The sequence below is a fragment of the Protopterus annectens genome, chromosome 10.part0, assembly GCF_019279795.1.
Source record: "Protopterus annectens isolate FY-2018-M chromosome 10.part0, PAN1.0, whole genome shotgun sequence".
NCBI classification, from domain to species: domain Eukaryota; kingdom Metazoa; phylum Chordata; order Ceratodontiformes; family Protopteridae; genus Protopterus; species Protopterus annectens.
The window spans coordinates 796941291-796967630 of record NC_056744.1 but is presented as its reverse complement, the minus strand read 5'-3'; the positions used below and the strand labels follow the sequence as shown (position 1 = coordinate 796967630).

The 26340-nt window shown below is 35.6% G+C and overlaps 1 protein-coding gene across 3 annotated transcripts in view; it reads left to right on the top strand.

Annotated features, from left to right (window-relative positions):
- Positions 1-26340, top strand: part of PALMD (palmdelphin) — a 648769-nt gene that overhangs the window by 299459 nt on the left and 322970 nt on the right. For 2 of the 3 annotated variants that reach the window (XM_044085619.1, XM_044085620.1), the window contains exon 2: positions 25305-25350. In XM_044085619.1, coding sequence (XP_043941554.1) covers positions 25306-25350 — 45 coding nt within the window. In that variant the 5' untranslated portion in view covers position 25305. Of the gene's footprint in view, positions 1-25207; positions 25351-26340 lie in introns of those variants that run through there. The other variant, XM_044085618.1, reaches the window with a different exon arrangement.

The window sequence follows — 26340 nt, the reverse complement described above, 5'->3', positions numbered from 1 at the left end:
TGGAGTACCACAGGGTTCAGTCCTGGGTCCTCTCCTGTTTGGTATCTACTTCTCTGAAGTACAGGCTAACACAGAAGGTCTTTGGCTAACGAAGTTTGCAGATGACTGCAAACTGGGAGCCATAATCAAAACTCCTAACGATGTGGACATCCTACAAAAGGGCCTTACTGAGACAGATGCCTGGTGTCAAAGCCATGGCCTGAAGCGCAATGCCAAAAAGTGCATTGTCATCCCCCTTGGTAAAAACTCTGTACCCATGAACTACCACATAGGTGGTAGTCTGCTTAACACCAAAAGTGTGATAAGAGACCTAGGGACACAGGTGGACAGTCACATTGCCACAGTGGTCAGGAAATCCTTCTACATGGCACACCTCATCACAAAAGTTTTCTCATCCAGAAAAAAAGAGGTCATTGTTCTCCTCTACTCACCACTCATTAGACCCATTATAGAGTACAATGCCCTTTTTGGTATGTTCCTCACAAGACATCTACAACAACTGGAGAGGCCACAGAAATACCTCACAAAGAGGATCAATGGCCTCAAACAGATGCCCTATGCATACCGTCTCAAAAAACTCCAGCTTTACTCCGTCACATATCGCCTATTCAGAGGCGATCTCTGCCTAATATATAAAGCTATGTCAAACCCAGAGCTGTTGGACATGCTCCACTTAAAGAAATCCCAATCCCTCCGAGCTACATGCTGTAGGAACCTAAACCTTGTCACCACAATAAACAGAACATGCTGGAGGGATAGATTCCTGTCCCAGAGAATTCCCATACTCTGGAGCAGACTACCTATCTATGTCAAATAGAGCTCCTCTTTCGCACTCTTCAAGAAAAATCTTGATGATTGGATGGGAAATAGGAAATTCACCCCGGGGATCACTTCTGTGGCATAGCTTGACAAAGGCACAGGAAAATAATTTTCTTGGGTGGAAAAAGCCAAGGTACCTTTTGGCTAGGCTTATATAGGCCCTAGGGCCTATAGCCTAGTACCCACCTATGAACCTATGAACCTGTGGTATTTGGAATAACAGTAAACAAAGAAGTGATGTCTAGCGTAACAAAAACAAGATCTTGGGTATTCGATAAATGGCTAACAGTTTTATAAAGATCCTGCAAAAAATCTTTAGTGTCTCTTAGAACTGAGTTGACATTATCTACTACCGGTCTAAGTGTCTTTTCCAAATAAATAGACATAGGCTCTGTGGTCCAGCCTCTGCTTTATAATATAGGAGGCATGGGGGATTGGGATAAACTTTTATGAACTTTTGGAAGCCCATAAAGTATTGGAAAGAACGGAAATTCCACAAAAAAATACTTGAACAAATCTTCCGTAATCATATTAGTCACCATTAAATCAAAAAGCAAAACTGAACCTCTATCAATAACGGCCGTCAGCTGGGACTTAGAAAGCTGTTGATAAGTACATTCATCACTCAAAAGTTGCTCCATAGCTGCTAAATAAAATGTCTTATCGATAACAACAATCCCCCCTCCCTTGTCAGATGGATGTATTTCAACAGAATTAAGATATTTCAGCTCTCGTAATGCCTGTGCTTCTGTCTGTGAAAGATTATGAAAAGAAGCAGAATGTTCAGCTGTCAAAGCTGTCCTGATCTGTTCGTTACAAACTGCAGTGAAAGCTTCTATAATCAGATGTTTCCCTGTTTGAACTGTAAGGCTTGCAGATTTATTTATTCTAAGTATACCTTTAGACATCCTACTCTACAACATGAGATAGAATTTTCTCTGTACACAGATTGTAAGACTGTGAATGTGATATATTACTCCTTCTGTGAATGCTATTATGTATTATATATTGGAAAATCGAATCGCTGTTTGAAGGACAGGATCTTAAAACACTATATTATTATTTTCATTTTATAAATACACAATGTTTTAATGAAATGTCTTATTGGAATATGTTATTGTATACCTTTATCTATCTATCTATCTATCTATATATCTATCTATCTATCTATCTGTCATCTGTCTATCAGTGTGTAACAAGCTTGCTGAGTGGTCCAGTAGTGAGGGATGTTTGTGAGCTTTTTTACAGATATTTAGATTGACTCCAGTTTGGTCATGTAGATTTGTGTGCATCATGATCCATGGAGGGGGATCTATAACTAGCTATGACTTGAATGGGGGTCTTACCCACAGTAATCTGAATCATGGGTAACTCCATGGAGTTGTCCAGTCTAACTAGACAGGAGGTGATTTTATCTCTAATATAGATAGAAACACCACCTCCTTTGGTTCTCACATGTTTGTTGAAGGTTTGGAAGGCATTGAATTCTTGCAAGGCTGGGGTACTTTCTGTGTTCTTGAACCAGGTTTCTGTGACTCCACAGATATCTACATCCTAGATTGATAGAACTGCTTCCAGTGTGTGCAGTTTTTGGTTTAATCTCCTAGCATTTAGCAGCATAGCCTTTATTTTGTTATGGTTGGCAATTTTCACATCAGCAATTTTATTTCTGAGACCTTGCCAAAAAGAAAAGACAATATGGAGGGGGCGGGCAAGAGTCTTTGCCAGCAGCTGAAACCTAGTGGTGCCAGGTGCAAACTATTTTTGAAAAAGCAGCGAGGTTTGTCAACCATGTCATCCCAGACTGACAGAAACTGGATCCCCTTTGAATGACACCAAAAACTAAGTCAAGTATAGAAACTGATCATTTTTTGTTTATACTTTGGCATCATTCTAGGTGAGAGTAATATGCTGCTCAAGGCTAGGGACATACCTGCCTGGGACACATACTCAGAGAATTTAATCATGTCTCTCTTCATGTAGTCCAGTGAGGTAAGTCTCAGCTCATTCATTCCAACATGAGCTGTGACAGAGTCCTAATGGTAGTTGTTGCCAAGAGACCTGAGTGCATGCATGATCTGATGAATCCTGGCACCCGACAAGCAGCTGACCATGACTTTCACCTTATCTAACCCTGGAGTGGAACATCCGTGTGTCTCACTGTGGAGTCTCCATTGACAAGACAATTTGGTCTTTGAGTGTTATGCCTTAAGGGCTTGGTAGGAGAGACACTGGTGTTGCTATGTGTCTTGGGTGATGTGGAAACTGTGCTAGTTGTAGCAGTCCTTTGTTTTGGAAGTCTTTGGTGTTTTGGTAAGTTTTTTGAGAGAACCTCCATGTATGTTGATTTATGTGTTGGATGCATACTATGTGTATGAGTAGTAATACTATGCGCATGAAGAGTGGTAAGTGAGTTGACAACCTCTTCAGTGTTACTGTTTTGAGTGTGAGAGAGCAGGGATTTAAGATTCTTGGTGTAGATACATCTCTTACACTATGTGCTAGAGTGAGTTATTAGTAGAGGGTTGTCAGTGTCATGAGGCAGTTGCTACATTGCCTCAGGAGACCCAAGTCAACAAGGCTGGCAGGAGAAACAAGGGTAGTCCATCTGTCCATAATGTTAGGTTTTAAGAACTGTTACCACAAAGGGGGTGCCTTCAGGACTGATTTAGGAGGTGCTCTGTTGATGGGTATTTCTGATAGGATTTTTGGCTGGTGGTTGAATACGTTACAGCTCACAAACAATGCTTCTTAGACCAGAGATTTACTAAAGATAAAAATAAATTAATGTACTACTGCTGTATCTAAGGGAAAAATTGTCAAAATTATCTGTCCATCTATGGCGCACAATCACGCAGCAATGCACTATGCTACATGATGTGCAAACAAGCAAAAATGTGCTTAAATACAAGGCTTAAATACCAGAAGCTAAAAGCTTAACAAAACTTAAAAAAACTCAAAAGAACCAATGAGGATGCTTACTCCAAGCCTGAGACCAATCATCCTTCACCAGACAGGTTCCAATCAGCACACTTCTCTCACAAGGGTGCAGAAGGGTCTCTTCCAATCAAAGATGGTTTAGAAAATGTGCTCAGAATACAACAGCCACTGTTAATTAGACAATGTGTTAAGGGCAAGACAAAAGAGCAATGTGACAAAGAGCCACCCTGGAATATCCCCCATTCAATGTTTACCCACAGAATAATAATTTGTCCTTTATCGTGGCTTAACTGCAAATGGTTTGCCACTGTTTCATGGTTGCTGTAATGTAAACGATCAGTGTACAGTGTATCTTATACATTTGTAAACACTCTTTTATCCATGAGTGTGGGATACTGTCAAATGCTTTTATGTAGTCTATTCATGCCATACTTTGACCCTACCCTTTTTACAGTTCACCATTATGATTTTATTTAACAGCAAATGATCCTTTGATCTATATGACTTTCTTTTGTTACCCTTTTGTTCTGTTGTCATGATTGAATTTTCTTCTAAATCACTATAAACTCTATCAGATTCAATTCCAGTGTATAGTTTATACATCGTCAGAAGGCAAGTTATTGGTCTATAGTTTTTAGGATAGTTTTCAGGTTTGCTCTAAAGGAGGATTATTGTTTTTCCTGTTGTTAACCAGGTTGCCATCTGTTCAGGGTGTGCATATAAATAGCGCTTACTCATGACTAAATCTTCATGTAAAGATGTTTATACTTTTAGCTAGAAGTTAGGTACTGCATCTGGGCCTGGGGTTTTTCATTTAGGTGCTTTTCTTAATTTTGATTCATTTTCTCTGGATGTTACTTCATCCCATGTCATATCCTTTGCATTTGAACTTTTTATTCTTTCTTTTACTTCTTCTATCCATTCAGCATCTTTGTTATGTCCCATAGGATCTTAATAGATATTTTTCCAAAATGTGCCTATTTCTTCTTTTTCGGTGGTATTTCAATTCCTTTTGGCTTGTTTCCCAATTCTCTATAAAACTTTTTTGGATCATCAATAAATTCTTATTTTGTACTATTCCTGTATATTTATCTGCATACCTTCTAAGTTTTTCTGTCTGAGATGAAAAGTTTAGTTTATTATTTGCAATAATGTATGATAGATCCCGATCTGTTCAGATACTGCATGTTGCTTTTATCATGTCTATTTGCTGAGCATTTTTGTTGATCTATTCCCTCTTCTGTATTCTTCTAACAGTGACCTTGCTTGTCTTAATTCCTTTATAATTTCCTCCATTCAATACTTCCATGATGGCATTTGATTTCTCCCCTTCCTTTCCCTTACTGCCCTTGTGTTTTTGCGGTAAGACTTTATCTGTTATTAATTTATCTGCACAATAATATATCCTATTTTACTTCTGTTATTTTGCATGAATTTCTATGAACAGTCCTGATTACTGTGATCATTTGTTTTATCAAATGTCTAACATTTTGGGTCTTATTGACTTTTTCTATTCTATTTCCTTCACTGATCTTAATATGTCTACCCATCTCTATTAAATCAAGCAACTCTTCCCTTAGGTCATTTTCTTCATAACTGAGGGTATATTCTTTGTTCTCCATTTCCTGTGGGCATTCTACAGAAATTTCCAAAGCATCTTACTGTGCCATATTCTCTTCAGTTTCATCCTGTGTCATCCATTGCTATTTCATATGGGAACTCACTGACCTATCACTGCACAATATTGACTGTGTCAGAGTTGCCACAGTTTCCTGTTCCTTCCCTTGCTGTGCAGCTCAAACTGAACTTTTATACTGATTTCTTACTGAAGGCTCCAAGGTATCTTCATATTGCAACTGATCAGACGTTTCCTGATTTCTCCTTAATTTGAGGATTCATTATTCTATCCTGGTCTGGTGTTGTCAAAGTTAGATTTTCTACATTAAATCCTTCACCTTGCATGTAATCCATAACCTCAGTTTCTGTTTCTTTAACTTCTCCATCATTAATCCTCCTTTCTACTTTCCCTCTTTGTATTGTAATATTTTCTATATCTGAATGCAGTTGCTGTATTTCTCTTGAAATATCTTTGGTGCTGCTCTTTATTTTATTGATTAGTTTTGCTTTCGCTTTTGCATAAATATTGCACCATATGAAATCTCTTTTTCTTTCCCATGTCCATATTTCTTCTTCATATGTTTCCTGCTCGAACTGTTTCTCCATATTTGAGAATTCATGGTTCCATCAACTTGTGATATAACCCATGTTACATTTTCTACATTAAATCCTTCATTTCTGCTTCCACTTTTTAACTTCTATCTTTACTAATCTTCTGTTCTACAATCCCCCTTTGTGATCTTCTTTTTTATATTGTGAAATTTTCCATATGTGGTCTGGATGCCTTTGCCTATATTTCTCTTCAAATATCTTTGGGACTGCTTTTTTGTATTGATTAGTTTGGCTTTCTCCTTTGCATAAATATTGCACCATATCATATCTCTCTTTATTTCCCATGTCCATATTTCTTTTCTATACCATTCAAAAATCTCTAGATTTTGTTCTTTATATTTTCACACTTCCTCAGTTACTTCTTTTCTAAACGGCCCAAAGTTTCTTGGCCTATGTAATGTTTCCCATGAATCTGTTGTATTAATAAACACAAATCTGCATTTGAGGCTTTTGACAGTTTTTCTTGTGCAAGTATTTTTCTTTCCTCTAAATTATCTCTTAATCTTTTTGTTTATATTTTGTCTGGATATTCTGGTCTTCTTGCATGATAGTAACAATGCATAATTTCATTCTTATCCTCAATAGTCCACTCTATCATCTTTATAATTCTTTTTGGCCTACCAGTTTTTGTAATTTTTGTGGACTGCTACTTCCTTCTACAACAGGGGGGGGGGGGGCATCCTCCCCCTGAGCCTGGCCTAACTCCATTATAGAATGTTTTCATATCTTGAGGATTCAACACTGTCATTTTTTCCAGTCCTGGCACCAGTGCACCTACCAGGATTAGGCATTTTTTTATCCTGGGTATTTTGCACCCAGATGTCTTTTTTATTTTTAACCTACTTCTTTTCATGATATATGCTATGTAAATGAAGTGTATATATCAGTGTCACCTTGATGAGATTTTGTAAAAATACTGGGTCCACCTAGTGAAGGTACTCACCAAGATTTGAGGGTGAATTCAGTTCCAGCAATACTACTCTCCTTTGCTTGTTGATTTTATCATCTCAGTATGAAGTTCTTAGTGACACAGAATACTCTTTGTATAGCTCAATTTATTAATAATCCTAAATGTTCTGATTTCCAAACCCTGTTATGTTAGAATAGTGACATAAATTATTTGTTAGGTATAGATTATTTAATAATGGCTCCAGTGGAAATCTAAAGGCTATGAAACTGCATGAAATGATTGCTGGTAACTATAGCTAAAACTTAGTTATAGGCTTCATAATTACCCTTCTCTTCTTTTGAAAGATATTGCTACCTTGCATTATGTTAAGCCCCTTAAGACACCCAATGCTTGCATTCTCCCATCTTTTGAAAGGTCTTGTACTCTTGCCTTCATGTGCTTTTCTTAACATGTTTTTCATGCAAATCTTTTATAATGGTAGGTAGCATTTTGATCAATGTGTAAACAAGACTTTTATTCTTGCAAGATATTCAAATGCTGTAGGCAAACAACTGCAAGGGAAGAGGTACCTATACTTGGACATGCATATGTATTTTAAATGCATTAACCCTGTGCCATTACTTACAGCTAGTTAATCAGGTCAAGGTTGTAAAAAATTGTGTCAGAACTACAGCATCACCTTGATTGAGGTACTTTTTATAAAACACCAATAACCATGATTAAATAATGATAGTAATTTAGCAAAAGGCAAAAACTAAATCGAACAAATAAAATAAAGTGATAAACAGACAAATCACATTAAGAAATGTAAGGGAAAAAGTAAGACTATGATCTGTCTGCTCAGGACATTCCCTCATCTGGTCCCCAGCACAGTACCAAATAAAAAATTCTTGAGTACCCCTATTCAGCATTGATACTGGGGCTTATCCTCCCATGCATTATACCATTTTATCTGTTTCTTCTTTTGAACTACCTCCTTGACATTTGTCTTTACGGATATCAAATTTTCGACAATTGCACATAGTATACAAATTAAAAAAAAATCAACAGCTCCCACTACTTATTCATAGCAACATTTGTGATAATGTCTTAGGCTAGGCAAACCAAGGATTTTCATTCAGTTTTCTTATCATCATTCCAAATGATGGTATTTTATAGGATATATATATACTTTGAATATTGGGCGCTTACTGAATTATTGACATTAGAACTTATCTTTTACCATAATTATATTTTTGTGATCATACCATCTCTGCCGTGGTTAATATGGCAGCGTTTCTATTGTGCTAAGCTTAGCCAGCTGCCACAACACGACAGTTTTCTTTTATGTAATTATTAATTCATTACGACATAAATACTGTCATATTTGATTGTGGTTCTGCTTCAAAAACATATAATATCTGCATAAGGTCTTTTGGCGAACATGCTGAGACGATGTAGTCTTCATAATAATTCTTATGACTGCATAGATACATATAAACTAATTGTCTTGTAACAAGAACTTTTATGAGATGCAACATTATTTAGTGGGAACACATACACTTAGAGAAGAGCTAGGATTGTTAGTTTAATAAGAACTTTAGTGGAAGCTACACTATACATTGCCCCTTCTAAATATGGGCATGGCTTCCTGGTTTAATTTACAGAGGTTAAATAAATAAAAATGCTTGAGCAGCTTAAGTAGTCTTATCCATCTTACTATTTCATTAATTAATGTGATATACTCTGGTCTGCTTTTTTAACTAAATATGGGCATCGCTTCCTGATTTGATTTACTGAAACATAATGCTGATGTCTAAATAGTTTTATATATCTCCGTAAATAATGCAGTATCTATTTGCATGAGATTTATAATGATGAGCTTTAAATGAGCTAAGTGAAATATTAAATAGATCTCTATGTTGGTCTTAAATATAATGTTAGACAGGTAAAATTAGTACTACTGTTTTGTTTTATTTTGTTTTGTTTGTTGGAATTTTATTATTATAAACAAGCTCAAAGCTTGTCAATTGATTTTAATTATTTAATTGATGTAACTAATTGGTTAATTATGACAAAGGGGTTTCTATAAAAGAAAATGGGATTTTGTGAATGATTGTAACCTGATGAAGCACAACTTGTTTGTGTGAAAGCGCTCGTTCCTGTTCCACTCTTATATTAAATGATTTTTGGATTACATCGTGGTGGTTTCAAGCAGTTTATTTCATCATCATTCCAAAATGCTTACCTACTTTTATATGACCTAAAGTCATTACCAAGTTATTCTTGACTCTCTAGTTTATGAACATATTCCTTAAGTGAAATGAAACAAAGATATTATATCGTTAATATACTCAATGTATACAAATGGAAACAGTATTGAATCCAAAGGTTCTTTTGAATGGCTGACACTGTTACAATAATTAAAGATTTGTCTTTTTGCTCATTATTGTCTTGAACTGTACATCCCCCAAAAAGACTGCAGTAGAGTAAATATAACAACCAGTCCTGCAAAATCTTACAGACGTGTCTTTTTACTCAGTTTGTGGACTGCACCTCCCCCAAAACTGCAGCAGAGTAAATACAACATCCAGCCCTGCAAAAACTTACAGACTTGTTTTTTTTTTGCTCAGTATAGTTGTGAACTGCATCCCCCACCCCAAAGACTGCAGCAAGTAAATACAATATGTAGCCCTGCAAAAGCTTACCGACTTGTCTTTTTACTCAATGTAAGGGGAAATTACTATTCATTCTGTTATCCTAATCATGCTCTGTTCAAAATTATACCAATTTTAATCTACCTTCTCTACTTGGCCAGTACTTAGTGGTCTGCTTTTAGCTGTTTTCAGATCTAGAATCAATAAATAGCCTCCACTGCCCCTTAATTTCCCCATCCGGTTCCCCCTCTAATTAATGAGAAACACCCTACTCTTGCTGACAGCCACATTCCAGCTATTGCATTTGTGAATCTCCCTCTTTGCCTGTATAGGCAGTTCTGTGATGCTTTGCTTTTCCCCTTTTGCATGCCTCGAAGTTTCACTGATTACTACTTGCTGTATCACTATTATGTATGTTTACTCTTATTGTTTTTAGTCTACTACTTTTAATGCTGCATAGTCTAAGATTTACTTTTGCAATTATAGTTGTAAGCACCCTTAATTACTTGCATGCAAACTCTAGCAGTGCCATCTTTATTTATTGCTTTTGATCATGCACTGACCTAAGGGTCTAGAACCAGTTGTGTACTCAGTCCCCTACCCTACCCCCAATTACCATACACCCCAGCTACCACTACAGTTATACTTCCTTCCCACTACATACCTACAACCAATCATACACATTACATTCTATTTGATCTTCTCTTTTATACATATCATTATTACATCATACTACATTTATTTTGGTCCATCCTTCCTCACTCTACTTTTTCTCCTCCCCTATTGTTCCATCCACCCACCTCTATTTAAACAATAATACCTTAGTTTATTCTACTGATCACCCCTTATTAAATTTCTAAAACATACTATTCACCTTTATAACTACATTATGCTGCCCTTTCACTTATTATCTCTACTTCTGCTGTCTAATCTTACCTATGCCACATATTTTCATACTCCATTGTTACCCAACCTCACTGTCACCTCCAGTACACTATACCATAATTCTAAATCATCCCTCTCTCACCCTGTTATAGCACCCAGCCTATACCATATCACATCTCATACTTTCTTTAATTACAAATACACCAAAGAAGAACTCCTACTACACAAAGATAATTTAAAGATGACAACTAAATATAAATATTTTTCACTACACACGTCGCTCATCTAAGCTTGCTGTTGTTGGTGATATACATCCTAATCCTGGACCCTCTTAACATGCTTGAAACTATACCACCTCAGCTACCCCTAGTACTCCTCTTCCTCTTCTTCTCAAACAAGGTAATAGTCTACTTTTAGTGAACTTAAATCTTAGGAAAATCTACAATAAACTACCCCAATTACCTGCCAAAATAGTCTCATGCACCCCTGACATAGTAATAGTCACAGAAACCTGACTAAAGTCAGGTACTATGACCAAGAAATCCCCCCTCCCCCCCTCTGCTACAACATTATTATAAATCACACACAGCATAAGAAAGCTGGTGGCATGGCTATGATATACAAAAACTACCTTGAAATCTCTTCCTACTCCCTCACCCAGCCCATCTTTCCCAGTGCTGAAATAATTATCTCACTCCTATAAAATCAACAAACACAAGAGCATATGCATCACTGCCATCTGTATCCCCTCCTGGAAACCATTACTAGAAGAAATCTTGTATTGGATCTGTTATAATATTAATGAGGAAGCCATAATATAGACTACCTACTTCTAAACTATGACTCTCCCACACTCTCCATCAATCTCTTTGGTTTTACCTAAATTATCACTGCTGCTTCTCAAATAGACAAATGCAGTAATAGGGAGTTTACATTACACTGGATCCTCACCACCAGCCATAACAAAATTAACACTGCTGGCTGCCTACCCAACACCACCAGTGACCATTTACTGACCATTACTGTGTGACAATCTAATCATGCACCTAAACACGTAATCTATAATGATATCTATACACTCTCCTCCTTCAATAATGACACCTTCATTAGCTACCTCAATAAATACAACTGGGATATTCTAAAATACTTAACCCTAGATGATGTCGTAACTCACTTTGACAACAGACTACTTAATATAATAAATGAACTAGCTTCAATCAGCTCAAAACTAATCAAATCTAGTCCTGCTCTATGTCTCACAAGAGAAGCCAGGCAACTCATGCTAAACAGAAATAAAGTTTGAAAAATGTGGTCTACTGACAAAATACCACAAAAATTGCAATATCTTAGACATGTTAAGGCCCTTTCTAAATAAACAGTCAGATCAGATAAAGCTAAATACTTTTCCAAGCTCCAAGACAACCACCAACAAAACCCTAAGCTTTTCTGGAATGCAGTCAAAATACTATTACCCCCAGGCCAAACCAAGACTCCTTCAACAACTACCAACAGCAACTCAGTCCCTACAGCTACCCAATTCAATACACATTTCAAACACTCTGTCCTTTCCTTACTTAACAACAAACCACTCACCAGTCTCACTATCCCAAACAGCACTAATTACCACCATAATAATTTGTCCTCCAAACAATGTCTTCCTCTTCTACCAAAAATACCTCCTAAAACTAAAAAATTCCACACCAGTTGCTGACAACCTGTCACCTGAATATCTCAGAACTGCTGCAGATGCTGTGGCATACCATATATCTACACTCATGAACCAATCAATTACAGAAAGTTATTTCCCTGCCATCTAGACAAAAAATCCTAAATCAAACCTGTACATAAAGGGGGAAGATCTGTTGACCTCTCCAATTAGCATCCTATAGCCATTCTACCTCCACTCTGCAAAATTTTGGAAAAATGCATTCATTCCCTATGCCTATCCCCTCTTCACAATAACAATCTTCTCTCCAGCACTCAACATGGCTTCCTCCTCACCACAACACCGCTACTTCTCTGCTCAGTTTTACCAAAATCATAAACTCTAATAGAAACAACAGCAACCTAGTATCCTCCTTCTTCTTAGACATGTAAAAAACATTTGACACAGTTTCATACCGATAAATGTTCCATGAACTATTTTCTCTAGGACTTTCCCGTTCAACCTTAGCTGGTTCCTCAACTATCTCACCAATAGACTCTGGGCTATAAAATAGAAGCAAGATCTCTTCCCCTTTCTCTCTGTCTTTGCATACCTCAGGGATCTCTTTTAGGCCAAAATACAGCTGAATAAAAACGACTGAGAAGAACAATAAGCTGCTCGGCTGCACAGCTGAATAGAAAGGCACACCAAATGGACCAGCACTTTAGCGTAAAATAAATTTTAATCTCCGCTTTTGTCAATGCAGACTTCATCAGAAAAATCAAATGCATTCAGTTACACAGGATTTAAATACTAGAAAACCAATTGCATTCAATTTAAACCAATTAAGGTCAATACAAAAATTTAAAGTAATAAAACATCACTCATTGCTGCCATAAGTCTTGCTGACATAAACTCTACGATCTTGTAAAAAACATTTAATGTTTATGGCATAATTTAAGCCCGGAGGCTGATCAGCTCTCAATTGAATCTGCCACCTAGTTTCTCTCTGTTCCAAATAGTTTCTAAAGTTGCCACCCCTCAAATTTAGATGACCATGTTCTAAAACGGAGAACAAGAATTTTTTGAATTTAGAACAAACTAATGTATGCCTATATAAAGCATTCTTTACATACTTCTTTTTAATGTCGTACAGATGCTCTCTAATCCTGGTCATTAACTGTCTAGTTGTCATTCCAATATAAAAAGAAGGACATGAGCTACACACAGCAACATATATTACCCCTATGCTTCTACATGAGAAATAGCTGGACACAGAAATAGTGTATGGTATATGTTGTAAATTAATGAATGGTCCTTCCAAAATATATCTACACATATTACTTGTGAGACATTTGTGCATTCCTTTGTTGACACTAAAAATCTTTGTATCAAGCACACATTTGTCCCTCCCTTTTTCCAACAAACTTTTTAAATTAAAATCGTTTTTGTAAACAAATTTAGGATTCTCACCCACATTATTGCATAATTCACAATTACCTCTGACAATATTCCAATTGTCAATTAAAATCTTTTTAATACTTGAAGCCCCACTAGTCATAGGTAGATTGTAACTTAAATACATATCATTACATGATGTCTTTATTGGAATGGCTACTAATGCTTTAGTCAAAATGGGTGAATACCTATCTTTTCTACCATTCCAAACATATTTAATTTGGTCATCCAACATTTTCTCATCATGACCACATTCTAAAAACAAATTTTTAATATATAAAAATTCATTATGCAAACATTTGTCATCACTGGTCATTCTGCTGGCACGAATAAACTGTCCCTTCGGAATGTTCTTTTTTACATGAATAGGATGTTGACTGGAAAAGTGTAAATAACTATTTGTAAAAGTAATTTTTCTATGAATGCTACTATTAAATTTACTAGTTGAATAATCCCATTCCAAGTGAACATCCAAAAAATTAAGGGAAGTGCCATGGTCTCCCAACACAAATTTAAGAAAAGATGAACTGGAATTGATTGTTGTTAATAAAGCATGTACAGACTCGATAGTCCCCTCAGTTACAAAAAACAAATCATCTATAAATCTCTTGTAATATATTACTTTAAACTGAATAAGACATGGATTTAAAAATTAATATTCCCACCACCCCATCACAACGTTGGCAAAAGCAGGGGCAACTGTTGACCGTATAGCTATACCTTACATCTGTTTGTAATAACAGCCATTGAACAAAAAATAATGATTGTTTAAAATAATGTCAAGTAAATTGCAATGATAGTTTATGACATTATTTTCATTATTCGTAAACTTGTTCGAATACGATCTTACATATTCAACCCCAAGGTCGTGGGGTATACACGTATACAAGGAAGTCACATCTAAAGTGAATATGGTATGTACATCAGGATCAAACATGGTCTGTTCGTTGAACCTTCTAAAAGTTTCTAAAAAAAATTCAATGAATCCTTTAAAAATGATTCCATACCTTGAACATGAGGTTGTAAAAATGAATCAACCAATAAAGAAATGCCCTCAGTAACATAGCTAGGTGCAGAAATAATGGATCTAAAAGGGGGTTCTGTCAAATTCTTATGTGTCTTCAGAATGCCGAATAACACCCCCACTTTAGAATTTTCAATATTGCAAAAATTATAAACATGCATGTTCATGTCACCTGCCAATAGGCTGTCATACAAAAAAAAAATCAAAAACATTTTTATAACATTTACTAATTTCAACATTGTTTACTTTCTTGAACTCATGTTCATTACTAGGCATGTTTTCCATTTTAGAAACATAAACTCTTTGATCCATTATTACTAGAATCCCCCCTTTGTCACTTTTCATAATACGTATAGAAGTATTATGGCATAATTCCATCATGGCAATTCTAAGTTCACCACTTAGATTGTCATTGGTCATGCATAATTTGTCACTACCTAAAAATTTTCTAAAGTCACACTCACAAGCAGACTCAAAAGTTTTCAAGGTATGATTTAATAAAGGATTAAAACTAGAAGGCTTAACCAATAAATGCTTAATACTTTCCACCTCTTTCATCAAATAAGACAAATTCATTTTTCTAGTAAACTGCTTTAACTCCAAGATGGCATTTGTAATATTTGTTCACATATTGGGTACAACATTTAAACCCAGTCTCAACAGTTTAATGTGATTTTCCTTTAAATTAAAACTAGATAAATTTAAAATGTCTTTGACTGAGCTGTTGTACCTTATTCGTTGTCTGTTGATGAATCCGAAGTCAACAGGATGCCCTGTCCCTTCTTGCGCATGAGTATGGTCTTGGGCCGTAATTGTTTTTTTTCTTTTTTTAATACTAAAAAAGATTTATTTTTGATGACTGGTTCTTTGTCAATGTCACTATTGTTAAAAGGAAAACCAGTAGTTTCTTGCTGGGCCGAATTAAACTCAGCCGAACAGGTATGGCCGTCAGTGTTGTGATCTCTTTGCCTATTTCTGCTTGAAACAGCCGCCGACGGAGTGACTTCATTCATGACCTCACCAAGAGAGGCGGGTCTCATAGAAGTGTGTTATTTAAGGTGGACTTGATTAGAAGACTGATAAGCTCTGTTATTATTACCAAATGAAAGTTTGTTTTTGCTTTGTACAAACATAGTGTACGCACAGTCCATCTCATATACTGATACATCACGATCCAATTTGCTGTTCTTTCAGTTTATTAGAGCTTTCTCATATTGTTCCAAATCTTCCATTCCATCCTTCCACAGAATGCAAATTTGAGGAGTGGCAACTTTAGAAACTATTTGGAACAGAGAGAAACTAGATGGCAGATTCAATTGAGAGCTGATCAGCCTCCAGGCTTAAATGATGCCATAAACATTAAATGTTTTTTACAAGATCGTAGAGTTTATGTCAACAAGACTTGTGGCAGCAATGAGTGATGTTTTATTACTTTAAATTTTTGTATTGACCTTAACTGGTTTTAATTGAATGTAATTGGTTTTCTAGTATTTAAATCCTGTGTAAGTGTAATGCGTTTGATTTTTCTGATGAAGTCTGTATTGATGAAAGCGGAGATTAAAATTTATTTTACGCTAAAGTGCTGGTCTATTTGGTAAGCCTTTCTATTCAGCTGTGCAGCCGAGCAGCTTATTGTTCTTCTCAGTTGTTTTTATTCAGCTGTATTTTAGTTTTGGTTTTCTGCGATGGCTGATTTGGCTGGAGATCCTTTATTGGATGTCAGTATTCATGATGTTCATGACTCTCCTGTATCGCATTTCAATCAGGTCTTTTTAAAGACCATGGAAGATATCAAAAAGTCTTTGTATTTATTATTAAACAAGCATTTGAACAGAAATGAGGTGTCAGCTTCAGGATCCGGTTCGGGATCTGAGGACGATGCAGATATGGTAATTGAAGTGAATATCTATAGAAAACGAAGTGAGGAGGTGAAACAACCAGAACCTGGAAGGTTAAAAAGTGTGAAGCCGAGAGGGCTGTATTCAAATATAGCAGCAGCTTTGAACAACGGTGAGAACCCATTTTTAAAAACAAAAAGATCTATTGATGTTATCAGTTTATCTGAGTACAAAGAGTTATGTGACAATTTAAATAAATTGTTGATGAAATATAAGAATATAGACATTGAGAATAAGTACTTTGTGAAATGCATTGAGTTAAATATTGTTCCAAAGGGACTAAGTTTTTTTAAATGTCCCAACGGTACAACAATAAAAGATCCTTTTTTCAATCGTTTGAAGAATTTCTTCAATGAAGCAGGCATCAATTTTTTGAAATTATTAATAGAGTGTAACAATGAGTCCATAGAGATCTTGAGAGAAGAAATTCTTAAGGTAGAACAAACGATTGAAGACAAATTCCAGTTTGCGTTCTGTGAAAGGATAGAATCTTCCTTAATGCTGGAAGATTTGGAACAATATGAGAAAGCTCTAATAAACTGAAAGAACAGCAAACTGGGTCGTGATGTATCAGTATATGAGATGGACTGTGCATGCAGTATGTTTGTACAAAGCAAAAACAAACTTTCATTTGTTATTATAACAGAGCTTATCAGTCTTCTAATCAAGTCCACCTTAAACAATGCACTTCTATGAGAACTGCCTCTCTTGGTGAGGTCATGAATGAAGTCACACCGTCAGCGGCTGTTTCAAGCAGAAATAGGCAAAGGGATCACAACACTGGTGGCCATACCTGTCCGGCTTAGTTTAATTCGGCCCAGCAAGAAACTACTGGTTTTCCTTTTAACAATAGTGACATTGACAAAGAACCAGTCATCAAAAATAAATCTTTTTTAGTATTAGAAAAAGAAAAAAGACAATTACGGCCCAAGATGATACTCATACGCAAGAAGGGACAGGGCATCCTGTTGACTTCGGATTCATCAACAGACAACGAATAAGGTACAACAGCTCAGTCAAAGACATTTTAAATTTACCTAGTTTTAATTTAAATGAAAATCACATTAAACTGTTGAGACTGGGTTTAAATTTTGTACCCAATATGTGAATAAATATTACAAATGCCATCTTGGAGTTAAAGCAGTTTACTAGAAAAATGAATTTCTCTTATTTGATGAAAGAGGTGGAAAGTATTAAGCATTTATTGGTTAAGCCTTCTACTTTTAATCCTTTATTAAATCATACCTTGAAAACATTTGAGTCTGCTTGTGAGCATGACTAGAAAAATTTTAGGTAGTGACAAATTATGCATGACCAATGACAATCTAAGTGGTGAACTTAGAATTGCCATGATGGAATTATGCCATAATACTTCTATACGTATTATGAAAAGTGACAAATGGGGGATTCTAGTAATAATGGATCAAAGAGATTATGTTTCTAAAATGGAAAACATGCCTAGTAATGAACATGAGTACAAGAAAGTAAACAATGTTGAAATTAATAAATGTTATAAATATGTTTTTGATTTTTTGTATGACAGCCTACTGGCAGGTGACATGAACATGCATGTTTATAATTTTTGCAATATTGAAAATCCTAAGGTGGGGGTGTTATTCTGCATTCTGAAGACACATAAGAATTTGAGAGACCCTCCCCCCTTTGAGACCCATTATTTCTGCACCTCACTATGTTACTGAGGGCATTTCTTTATTGGTTGAATCATTTTTACAACCTCATGTTCAAGGTATGGAATCATTTTTAAAGGATTCATGGAATTTTTTAGAAACTTTTAGAAGGTTCTATGAACAGACCATGTTTGATCCTGATGTACATACCATATTCACTTTAGATGTGACTTCCTTGTATATGTGTATACCCCACGACCTTGGGGTTGAATATGTAAGATTGTATTTGAACAAGTTTATGAATAATGAAAATAATGTCATTAACTATTATTGCAATTTACTTGACATTATTTTGAACAATCAATATTTTTTGTTCAATGGCTGTTATTACAAACAGATGCAAGGTATAGCTATGAAGTCAGCAGTTGCCCCTGCTTTTGCCAACGTTATGATGGGGTGGTGGGAATATGAATTTTTAAAACCATATCTTATTCAGTTTAAAGTAATATATTACAAGAGATTTATAGATGATTTGGTTTTTGTAACTGAGGGGACTATCGAGTCTGTACATGCTTTATTAACAACAATCAATTCCAGTTCATCTTTTCTTAAATTTGTGTTGGGAGACCATGGCACTTCTCTTAATTTTTTGGATGTTCACTTGGAATGGGATTATTCAACTAGCAAATTTAATAGTAGCATTCATAGAAGAACTACTTTTACAAATAGTTATTTACACTTTTCCAGTCAACATCCTATTCATGTGAAAAAGAACATTCCGAAGGGACAGTTTATTCGTGTCAGAAGAATGACCAGTGATGACAAATGTTTGCATAATGAATTTTTATATATTAAAAATTTGTTTTTAGAAAGTGGTTATGATGAGAAAATGTTGGGTGAGCAAATGAAATATGTTTGGAATGGTAGAAAAGATAGGTATTCACCCATTTTGACTAAAGCATTAGTAGTCATTCCAAGAAAGACATCATGTAATGATATGCATTTAATTTACAATCTACCTATGACTAGTGGGGCTTCAAGTATTAAAAAGATTTTAATTGACAATTGGAATATTGTCAGAGGTAATCATGAATTATGCAATAATGTGGGTGAGAATCCTAGATTCATTTACAAAAACAATTTTAATTTTAAAAGTTTGTTGGAAAAAGGGAGGGACAAATGTGTGTTTGATACAAAGATTTTTAGTGTCAACAAAGGAATGCACAAATGTCTCACATGTAATATGTGTAGATATATTTTGGAAGGACCATTCATTAATTTAGAACATATACCATACACTATTTCTGTGTCCAGCTATTTCTCATGTAGAAGCATAGGGGTAATATATGTTGCTGTGTGTAGTTAATGTCCTTCTTTTTATATTGGAATGACAACTAGATAGTTAATGACCAGGATTAGAGAGCATCTGTACGATATTAAAAAGAAAGATGTAAACAATGCTTTATATAGGCATACATTAGTTTGTTCTAAATTCAAAAAAATTTTGTTCTCCGTTTTAGAACAGGGTCATCTAAATTTGAGGAGTGGCAACTTTAGAAACTATTTGGAACAGAGAGGAACTAGGTGGCAGATTCAATTGAGAGCTGATCAGCCTCCGGGCTTAAGTTATGCCATAAACATTAAATGTTTTTTACAAGATCATAGAGTTTATGTCAACAAGACTTGTGGCAGCAATGAGTGATGTTTTATTACTTTAAATTTTTGTATTGACCTTAATTGGTTTGAATTGAATGTAATTGGTTTTCTAGTATTTAAATCCTGTATAACTGAAATGCGTTTGATTTTTCTGATGAAGTCTATATTGACGAAAGCGGAGATTAAAATTTATTTTACGCTAAAGTGCTGGTCCATTTGATCTCTTTTAGACCCTTTACTATTCAACATATTCACAAATAATCTTCACAAAGCTACCCAAGAAGCCTCCATAGTACAATACACAAATGATGCCATGCTCACACCCTGTGCACCAAGTCTATTGTTACTCCACAAAATTATCCAGGACTCCTTTTTCTCAGTTAAGACAGGCTAGATGACTACCACCTACTTTCAAATGCTAAAAAACAAATTCATTTTTTTTTTACCAAAATCTATGTCAGCGCAAAAACAATTCTTCAACATTTCATCAGCAAATAATACCTCAATTAAAACAGTTTCCAACACAAATATTTTTGGTATCTTAGTCAATGATAACTTAAAATATAATCAATGCATCACTCAAGTCAGCAAGGAAACTCACCAAAACTTGAGCTTCCTCTACATAAACACTTTCTCACTGACTACTCCAGGAATTGTTCAGCAACATCTTACCTTCTCCCATCACTTTGCTATGCAACACCCATCCTGACTAACTTTCACTCTACCTCAAAAAATAAACTAGAGGTTTGTTACAATAAAATAGCAATTTACAAAACCATTCACCCCACTGTCACACTGGCTCTAATAACCTAATTACCTTATCTACTCCCTAGTGCCCACAAAATAATACACACACCTGACACCTACCCATCACTACAAAACATCCTCAAATATTACTTCCCTCCTGAGAATCTCCACTCACAGAACAAATATCTCCTGACCAGGACAAGTCTCATAACAGGGAAGGTGACACACTATACTCAACCTTTGTTGCTAAGCACTGGAACTCCATCCCACATACCCTAAAGCAAGACAACATTACCACACATTTCAAACATAACTTAAAACAACACCTAACTTCTTCATGGCTATGCTCATGCCCGCATCCTGACTAAACCCAACTTTCTTTCTGCATCTCTTCCATTGCCAATTTCTCTATCAATCACTCTGGGTCTTTCACCTTGCTTGTCCCTGTCTCTTCCTTTCATCCCCACTACTGCTCTTCCATGAAACCTATATCCGTAATCCTCACCTACTAATTCCCCCTGCTTACCTGTCTCATCTTACCTATCTTCTGTTATCTCAATCCACTATCAGAACTTTTTCTACTTATGTTTTTCTTGATTATTTCTGCATATACCCTTCCTCCTATATTTGCATTCCTGCTCTAGTGACATCCTACCTCTTTAATGTCAATATACATAGGTTCATAGGTTCATACTAGGCTATCTGCCCTGGGGCAATTACAAGCCTAGCCCAATTTTGTTTGGCTTACGCCACCCCTTGATTTGAGTATACTGTGCCCTTTTTAAGGTTTAGTTTACTGTGCCTCTGTCTAATAGTGACACAGAAGTAATCCCCGGGACAAACCTATGATCCCCCATCCACTCATCAAGATTCTTCTTGAAGAGATTCAGTGAGGTGCTCTGCCTAACATAAATTGGAATTCTATTCCAGAGCGAAGGGAGCCTCTGGGTTATGAATCTGTCCCTCCAGCAAGTTCTATGTATTTCTGTGCTGAGGTTCAAGTCCCTCGAGCGTGTGGCTCTAAGGGATTTAGATTTACTGAGGTGGAGCATGTCCATTAATTCTGGATTGGACATAGCTTTATATGTCAGGCATAGATCACCTCAAAGTAGGCGGTATGCAACTGAGTAGAGCTGGAGTTTTTTTAACCGAGCAGCATATGGCATCTGCTTGAGTCCCTTGATCCTCTTGGTGAGGTACTTTTGGGGTCTTTCTAATTGCTGCAGGTGTCGGGTAAGGTACATCCCAAAAGGGGCATTATATTCTATGATAGGCCTGATGAGGGATGAATAAAGGGGCACGATTACCTCTCTTGATCTAGATGTGAATCCTTTCATGATGAGGTGGGCTACGTAGAAAGTCTTTCTAACCACTTTGGCAATGTGGTTGTCAAAGGAGAGCTTGCTATCAACTTGGGTCCCCAGATCCCTAATTACTTTCTCTGTACTTAATGGGTTACCACCTATGTGGTAATTTGTGGGCACATTGTTAAATGACACACAAATTACCACTACTGACGTCCCAGCTCACTGTGACCTTCTCTTTGTTCAGCCTGGTGAGCGGGACGTCAGTGTGTCTGACAATAGAGTCACCTATTACAAGAGTATCAGGTGTGTTATTCAGCCTTAAGGGCTGTGGCTGCTTGGCACACTGACTTTGTGGGCTATGTGTTGTGCGTGTTTTCTTTTGGGGTAGAGTTTGCTTGGATGTCTGCTTTGGAGGTCTCTGTTGCTTAGGTAGATTTTTATTTAGAGCCTCTGAGTATGTTTTTGTGTATTTATGTGTTTGGTTCACTGATATGGTGGGACTATGTGATACTCGAATTGTGTTGTGTGAGGTTACCTTCTCCTCCTGACTGGTTTCACCAGTTTTGAGATGAGAGAGCTCATCCTCCAGTTTGGCTATATGGTTGCATCTCTCACATATATTTGAACCTGTTTGGAGGAGGAGAGGGTTGTCCATGTACATGAGACAGTTGTAACATTGCCTCAAAATTCCTAGATTCACCAGCTGGACTGGAGAGGAAACCATTGACTGACCTTTGGACATGCTAGAGTAATATAGGGAAACTGAATTAAGACTGACCAATAGGGGTCAAGGTAATCGTAGAGAGTATAAGAGTAAGTAGAGATTATGGTTTAATAGTGCTAACTTGTAAGATTACTTATTTGTTCCAGTGAAGGGCCTTAGAATGAGAATATGGTGTTTAATTTGAGAGATAGAGCAGTTCTAAGGGAAAAAGTGAAGAATATGTATTGAACTTAATGTGCATTATCATTGCTCTTGTATCTCAAGTTATTACATGTCTTTGACTTATGTAGAATAATATAACTTCTAAAGTATATGATAAATTAATTTACTATTTGTCTCAATACTTCCTGCAAAGCAATGTTTAAAACATTTCATTTATATTGTAAATATATATTTTATGTAGAGGTTTTCTCTCCGGGCCTCTGCTGAAAATAGGACTTGTGCCCAGTCAGCCTTGCCCAGTAAATAAATAAATAAATAAAAAGAAAGGAAGTAATAGCTTATAGTACACATTGTACAGTACTGGGTTTTGCATGAACTTGATCAGTCCAACCAGTTTACCTGTTAAAAAATATACAAATACCTACTTAGAAAAAAATGGTCATGACTGTTTTCAGTCTTTCTTTTCTTTTTTTTTTTTTTTTTTTTTTTTTTGCAGAATGGGAGGTTGCTAATGAAGCAAAGGAAATGAATCGTGCACTTTTAACATAAGTTACCTGTTCAAACTTGTATTAAATATTTCCAAGTATAAATAATATGTATAGCCTGTTCTACAAATGGAACTGTTGTTACTTGTAATAGCTAGAATGAAAGCTTGTTATGCCAAGACTTTGTAGCAGCAGAGTGAGAAATCTGTCTCTGGAAACATCAAGCTGGTGTCTGTTGACACAGATACACTGCATAGTATTACAGCTGCCTTATGTCTTCACTGTGTCCATGTATAGTGTTTAAAGTACACTCCCATGGGAACACTGAGACATCAGTCATTGATGCGTTCTTGTGTGTATAAGGGTGTGAAATGCCTCACTGTCTATGGCTAGATACAGATGTGTAGTCTTTAATAAATTATTCAGTGCCCACAAATATGAATTACCTCTCTTCCAAAATAATTTAGATGACCCTGTTAGGTTGTTTTAATAATTTAGTTAGTGAATATTAGATAAATATAGACTTTTAATTTCAAACTTTAATTTATAATTACCACATTTTTCTATAAGGTGGAAATAAAATATTATAAAAAATATAACACAGAGTACATGCTCACTTTAAAGCAATATAAGTAAATGATAAGCTATATATCAAGACGGTCATTTTGCATTTTTGCAATGTCCTATGTAAACTACATTGTTATTAATGCAGGACTGCCATTAATAAATTGATAAATTCAAAATATATAGCAGTTGTCATCTTGATAAGCTGATACATAAAAACATGAAAACAATGGTACACCAGGATCATGTTAAAAGCATGATGGGAAAGTCTTCATTTCCATGAGTAAATACTGTGATGTCATCTAAAATATGTTAACACTGCAAGAACCTGTTTCTGAAGTAAACTAACCCTCAAAACAATTTATAAATGTCTTACCCTTTATAATTTGTCGCTACCTATTTTAAATCCCATTTTACTTAGCCCTGAATTATATAAAGAAAAATCTAAAAACACAGTACTGCTACCATGTAAAATGCATGCATTTATCTCTGTATCCTTACTTGACCTTTTCATAGCTCTTAGCTGTACAGATTTTCACAGAATGTCCAGATTTTGGTCTCATATTTTTGTCTGTTTTTAATAAAATTGTGATTTTCTGTCAAATTAGTGGTAAATCATTAAAGATTGAAGTTCAAAAATAATGACAGACATTTGAGTTTCAGACTTCATATCCTTCAGCAAATTCATGTGAATGCAAAAACTTGTTATTTTATCAACTTTCTGAGTTTATAAGAGCAATATTTATAAATTCTCCCTATTTTTGGGCTTTTGTCCCACTTTTATTTAAAGCTTCATCCAGATTTCTTGCTCTAAGCGGTTGAGATGTATGCTTTGGGTTCATTTATTAATTCCGGGTCATTTTTCTGAAAAAATCCAAAAATAAACGTAAAGGAAAGTAGACCAGAAACTGATACCAATCAGTTCATAAACTTGATGTAGTTTAACACTTTCACACAATGAAGCATGAGTTTTTAAAACCTGCCTTCTAAACATTTTTTACTGAGTTATCTTGAAACATTTGCATGTCTGTCACATTGCTGGTAATTAAAATGCTGCTTGATAACACAGTGATAGTTTAAATATATCTAAGTAAAACTAATTGATTTAATATTTCTTTAAATATGTTTTAAAATAGCTGAATCTGACATTAACTATGTACAGTTATTAATCTGTTTATCTCTGAGTTCTAACCTGGAATAAAGAGGAAAATGAACAAATGCACACGATTTTATTCTTTGAAGCTGTATGATATTGTTAAATGGCTGGAGATAAACTGAAACTAGTAACTGCATTCTTTCCTTCTGCAACAAATTGAAACTGACAGCACTATGAGCTATAGTTGTCTAATGATCTTTCAGTTAATGATGTCAGTAATGCCAAAAATCATGCCTGTCTATGCAGCACACCCTCTTCACATGTGCCTGCCAGGGACGGGATGTTATACTCATCTGTTTGAAACAGTGCAGACAATTCAAAAGCACACGCCTTGCTCAGTTTCTGAAAAGACTGCAGACACAGAACTTTGCTGTAGGACTATGCTGTTTTTTATGGGCTCATTACATTAGTTGTTTGCTATTGTTTTCCAGAATGGAAGAAGACAGACTGATGAAGGAAAGGCTCCAAGCCATAACTGTAAGTAATTTTTTTTGCTACTTTATGAAAATGAACAGTCAAATTTAGAAGTATGTAAGAAAGATGTCTGATCTAAACAAAGAACATAGCACAAGATTTCTGAAAACAGAATGTTACTTGTGAAATAAACAGAATACACTACATAAATTTATGGAATTTTCAAGGTCAGTGTCTTTAGCAAGTGAGTGAACATTGTTTTTTAACAGTGGACTTCAATCTCCTGAATCAGTTAAATACAAGCATGTTTAAAGATTAACACAGGTTAGCTTTAAGTCATAGAAATCAGTATTTCCATTAATGAAAAGAAATCTGACAATGCAGAGATGACATTAGTGTAACCTGTTTACAAGTTGAATTATAAGAGTGATTGAAATAATATGGGTCAGAATGCATTAATTAGACCCCCAGTATCAGCTTTCATTGTGGCACAGGGTGACTGAAGCTATTTATAGTGAAATAAGTGAGCAAAAATTGTTCATTGATGGTTTGCAGGTCTGAATGTGGATTGTGTGTGCTCCAGATAAGTAACCAAAGAACTGCTAACTTTTGTCATAGGGGTAAGAGATCTAAGTGAGGCTTAGTTGCTTAATTTACAGTTACTTAGTATACACAGCATAAGTACATAAAAAAGACAGCAGCAGCCCATGATGTGCAACTCTGTGCTTCTCAAACAAACTGCCATCGGATCCACTCACTTTTTAGCACTGTACATTTTATATGTAATTCACAATCGCCTATTTCTGTAGCTCGGTGTGTACGATCACTACTTGTGTTTATTGTAAATGAAAACTTCTGCCTGTAATCTATGTGATAGTAAATTGTTACCCTGTATGTATTTGTAAGAAAGCCATAGATAAAAGTAGAGCTTGTGGTCCAGTTTTCTTTGTTAAGGTTCATGCATATGTAAACTGGATCTGGTACCAGAACTGCAGAACCACAAAAGTAAAATATGTATATAACCTCAAAACAAATTTATATTCTCATGTTACA